We start from the raw sequence: 5184 nt of genomic DNA, 5'->3' as shown, positions 1-5184 counted from the left end.
GGATTTGGGATCACCCCATGGGAATGGGATTTGGGATCACCCCGTGGGATTTGGGATCACCCCATGGGAATGATCACCCCATGGGAATCGGATTTGGGATCACCCCATGGGAGTGGGATCACCCCATGTTAATGGGATTTGGGATTATCCTGTGGGAATGGGATCACCCCATGAGATCACCCCATGGGAATGGGATTTGGGATCACCCCGTGGGATTTGGGATCGCCCCATGGGAATGGGATTTGGGATCACCCCGTGGGATTTGGGATCACCCCATGGGATCACCCCACGGGAATGGGATTTGGGATCACCCCATGGGAATGGGATCACCCCATGGGAACCTGTATTCCTTCGGGTGCCCCGAGTACGGCCAGCTGGGTGCGGGATTTGGGGTCACCCCGTGGGATTTGGGATCACCCATGGGAATGGGATCACCCCATGCGAATGGGATCACCTCATGGGAATGGGATTTGGGATCACCCCATGGGATTTGGGATCACCCATGGGAATGGGATCACCCCATGGGAATGGGATTTGGGATCACCCCGTGGGATTTGGGATCACCCATGGGAATGGGATCACCCCATGGGAATGGGATTTGGGATCACCCCGTGGGAATGGGATCACCCCATGGGAATGGGATTTGGGATCACCCCATGGGATTTGGGATCACCCCATGGGATCACCTCACCCCATGGGAATGGGATTTGGGATCACCCCGTGGGATTTGGGATCACCCATGGGAATGGGATCACCCCGTGGGAACCTGTATTCCTTTGGGTGTTCCAAGTACGGCCAGCTGAGTAGGGGATTTGGGATCACCCCATGGGTTCACCCCATAGGAATAGGATTTGAGATCACCCCATGGGAGTGGGATCACCCCACAGGATCGGGGCGGTTTGGGATGACCCTGAGGGATCGGGCAGTTCAGGATGACCCCACGGGATTGGGGTGGTTTGGGATGATCCCATGGGATCGGGGTGGTTTGGGATGACCCTGCAGGATGGGGCAGTTCAGGATCACCCTGTGGAGTCAGGGCAGGTTGGGATGACCCCGTGGGATTGGGACAGGTTTGGGATGACCCTGCGGGATCGGGGCAGTTCGGGATGACCCCACGGGATCAGGGTGGTTCGGGATGATCCTATGGGATTGGGACAGGTTCGGGATGATCCCATGGGATTGGGACAGTTTTGGGATGACCCCGTGGGATCAGGGCGGTTCAGGATGACCCTGCGGGATCAGGGCAGTTCGGGATGACCCTGTGGGGTCGGGGCAGTTCCGGATGACTCTGTGGGATCAGGGTGGTCCGGGATAACCCTGTGGGATCGGGGCGGTTCGGGATGACCCCACGGGATCGGGGCAGTTCAGGATGACCCTGTGGGATCGGGGCGGTTGGGGATGACCCCACGGGATCGGGGCGGTTCGGGATGACCCCACGGGATCGGGGCGGTTGGGGATGACCCCACGGGATCGGGGCGGTTCAGGATGACCCCGGACCCTGTGGGGTTGGGGCAGTTCGGGATGACCCCACGGGATCGGGGCAGTTCAGGATGACCCCGCAGGATCGGGGCGGTTGGGGATGACCCCGCAGGATGCTCAGGCTGGCTGTGCCCCATTCCCGTTGCAGGCCACAATTCCGACGGGAAGTTCATCGCGCGGGCGCAGCGCATCGAGTACGACTGCGAGCTGCTGCCGCGGCGCGTGGCGCTCTTCGTGGAGCGCACCAAGGACGGGCAGGTGCTGCCCGTGCCCAACGTCGTGGTCAGGGACGTGGCCTGCGGGGCCAACCACACGGTACGGGACATGGGAATATGGGATAATGGGATTGGGATAACAGGAATGGGTCAGGACCAACTGCACAGTATGGGAATATGGGAACAGGATAATGGGATTGGGATAACAGGATAATGTGAATATGGGAGTGGGATAATGGGATCAGGAATGGGATTGGGATAACAGGAATGGGTCAGGACCAACTGCACAGTATGGGAATATGGGAACAGGATAATGGGATTGGGATAACAGGATAATGTGAATATGGGAGTGGGATAATGGGATCAGGAATGGGATTGGGATAACAGGAATGGGTCAGGACCAACTGCACAGTATGGGAATATGGGAACAGGATAATGGGATTGGGATAACAGGATAATGTGAATATGGGAGTGGGATAATGGGATCAGGAATGGGATTGGGATAACAGGAATGGGTCAGGACCAACTGCACAGTATGGGAATATGGGAACAGGATAATGGGATTGGGATAACAGGATAATGTGAATATGGGAGTGGGATAATGGGATCAGGAATGGGATTGGGATAACAGGAATGGGTCAGGACCAACTGCACAGTATGGGAATATGGGAACAGGATAATGGGATTGGGATAACAGGATAATGTGAATATGGGAGTGGGATAATGGGATCAGGAATGGGATTGGGATAACAGGAATGGGTCAGGGATGTGTCCTGCAGGGTCAACCACAGGGTATGGGACAGTGGAATATGGGATTGGGATAATGGGAATATGGGAATGGGTCAGGGACGTGGCCTGTGGGGCCAACCACAAGGTATGGGAATGTGGGAGTATGGGATCGGGAATGTGGGAGAGGAATGGGAATGGGAGAGGGAGAATGGACAGGAGTGGGAGAGGGCAGCTCTCAGCCCTGCTCCTTGATCCCAGCTGGGGCTGCATTCCCAGGAATTCCCTGGGATTTGGGATCTCTGAATTCCTGCTCCCTCCCTCCATCCCAGCTGGTGCTGGATTCCCAGAAGCACATCTGTTTCTGGGATTTGGGGTTTGGGATTTGGGATCTCTGAGGCTGTTTTCCCCGTCCCAGCTGGTGCTGGATTCCCAGAAGTGCGTGTTCTCCTGGGATCTGGGATTTGGGATCTCTGAGGCTGTTTTCCCCGTCCCAGCTGGTGCTGGATTCCCAGAAGTGCGTGTTCTCCTGGGATCTGGGATTTGGGATCTCTGAGGCTGTTTTCCCCGTCCCAGCTGGTGCTGGATTCCCAGAAGTGCGTGTTCTCCTGGGATCTGGGATTTGGGATCTCTGAGGCTGTTTTCCCCGTCCCAGCTGGTGCTGGATTCCCAGAAGTGCGTGTTCTCCTGGGATCTGGGATTTGGGATCTCTGAGGCTGTTTTCCCCGTCCCAGCTGGTGCTGGATTCCCAGAAGTGCGTGTTCTCCTGGGATCTGGGATTTGGGATCTCTGAGGCTGTTTTCCCCGTCCCAGCTGGTGCTGGATTCCCAGAAGTGCGTGTTCTCCTGGGATCTGGGATTTGGGATCTCTGAGGCTGTTTTCCCCGTCCCAGCTGGTGCTGGATTCCCAGAAGTGCGTGTTCTCCTGGGATCTGGGATTTGGGATCTCTGAGGCTGTTTTCCCCGTCCCAGCTGGTGCTGGATTCCCAGAAGTGCGTGTTCTCCTGGGATCTGGGATTTGGGATCTCTGAGGCTGTTTTCCCCGTCCCAGCTGGTGCTGGATTCCCAGAAGTGCGTGTTCTCCTGGGATCTGGGATTTGGGATCTCTGAGGCTGTTTTCCCCGTCCCAGCTGGTGCTGGATTCCCAGAAGTGCGTGTTCTCCTGGGATCTGGGATTTGGGATCTCTGAGGCTGTTTTCCCCGTCCCAGCTGGTGCTGGATTCCCAGAAGTGCGTGTTCTCCTGGGATCTGGGATTTGGGATCTCTGAGGCTGTTTTCCCCGTCCCAGCTGGTGCTGGATTCCCAGAAGCGCGTGTTCTCCTGGGGCTTTGGTGGCTACGGGCGCCTGGGCCACGCGGAGCAGAAGGACGAGATGGTGCCCAGGCTGGTGAAGCTCTTCGACTTCCCGGGACGCGGCGCCGCCCAGATCTACGCGGGATACACCTGCTCCTTCGCCGTCAGCGAGACCGGTGGGACACGGCGTCGGGATTCGGGAATGCCGGGGGGGATGGCAGCGAGACGGGTGGGAATTCGGGATCTGGGATTTGGGATTCGGGAATGCTGGAGGGATGGCAGCGAGACAGGTGGGATTCGGGATTTGGGAATGCTGGGGAGGATGGCAGTGAGATGGGTGGGATATGGGATCGGGATTTGGGATTTGGGAATGCTGGGGGGCTGGCAGCGAGACAGGTGGGAATTCGGGATCTGGGATTTGGGATTAGGGAATGCTAGGGGGACTGGCAGCGAGACGGGTGGGAATTCGGGATCTGGGATTTAGGATTAGGGAATGCTGGGGGGGTGGCAGCGAGACGGATGGGGTTTGGGATATGGTATTTGGGAATTCTGGGGGGGATGACAGCGAGATGGGTGGGATTCGGGATTTGGGAATGCTGGGGAGGATGGCAGTGAGATGGGTGGGATATGGGATCGGGATTTGGGATTTGGAAATGCTGGGGGCTGGCAGTGAGACAAGTGGGAATTCGGGATCTGGGATTTGGGATTAGGGAATGCTAGGGGGACTGGCAGCAAGACGGGTGGGATTCAGGATTCAGGATTTGGGAATGCCGGGGGGGTGGCAGTGAGGTGGGATTCAGGATTTGGGAATGCCAGGAATGCTGGGGGAGATGGCAGTGAGATGGGTTGGGATCTGGGGTTCAGGATTTGGGAATGCCGGGGGGCTGGCAGCGAGACAAGTGGGAATTCGGGATCTGGGATTTGGAATTTGGGAATGCTAGGGGGGCTGGCAGCGAGATGGGTGGGATATGGGATCGGGATTCAGGAATGCTGGGGGTGGGTGGCAGCAAGAAGGGTGGGGTTTGGGATATGGGATTTGGGAATGCCGGGGGGGATGACAGCGAGATGGGTGGGATTCGGGATTTGGGAATGCTGGGGAGGATGGCAGTGAGATGGGTGGGATATGGGATCGGGATTTGGGATTTGGAAATGCTGGGGGCTGGCAGTGAGACAAGTGGGAATTCGGGATCTGGGATTTGGGATTAGGGAATGCTAGGGGGACTGGCAGCGAGACGGGTGGGAATTCGGGATCTGGGATTTAGGATTAGGGAATGCTGGGGGGGTGGCAGCGAGACGGATGGGGTTTGGGATATGGTATTTGGGAATTCTGGGGGGGATGACAGCGAGATGGGTGGGATTCGGGATTTGGGAATGCTGGGGAGGATGGCAGTGAGATGGGTGGGATATGGGATCGGGATTTGGGATTTGGAAATGCTGGGGGCTGGCAGTGAGACAAGTGGGAATTCGGGATC

At 57.3% G+C, this 5184-nt stretch overlaps 1 protein-coding gene across 1 annotated transcript in view; it reads left to right on the top strand.

The window, feature by feature from the left end:
• Positions 1 to 5184, top strand: part of RCC2 (regulator of chromosome condensation 2) — a 20012-nt gene that overhangs the window by 9442 nt on the left and 5386 nt on the right. The window contains exons 5-6 of the mRNA XM_031062978.1: positions 1628 to 1794; positions 3708 to 3888. Of these exons, the coding sequence (XP_030918838.1) occupies positions 1628 to 1794; positions 3708 to 3888 (348 nt within the window). The remainder of the gene's footprint in view (positions 1 to 1627; positions 1795 to 3707; positions 3889 to 5184) is intronic.

The sequence above is a fragment of the Geospiza fortis genome, unplaced genomic scaffold (genome assembly GCF_000277835.1).
Source record: "Geospiza fortis unplaced genomic scaffold, GeoFor_1.0 scaffold4, whole genome shotgun sequence".
In the NCBI taxonomy this organism is placed as follows: domain Eukaryota; kingdom Metazoa; phylum Chordata; class Aves; order Passeriformes; family Thraupidae; genus Geospiza; species Geospiza fortis.
Note: the sequence above shows the minus strand (reverse complement) of the source record. Positions and strands in the feature narration are given on the sequence as shown.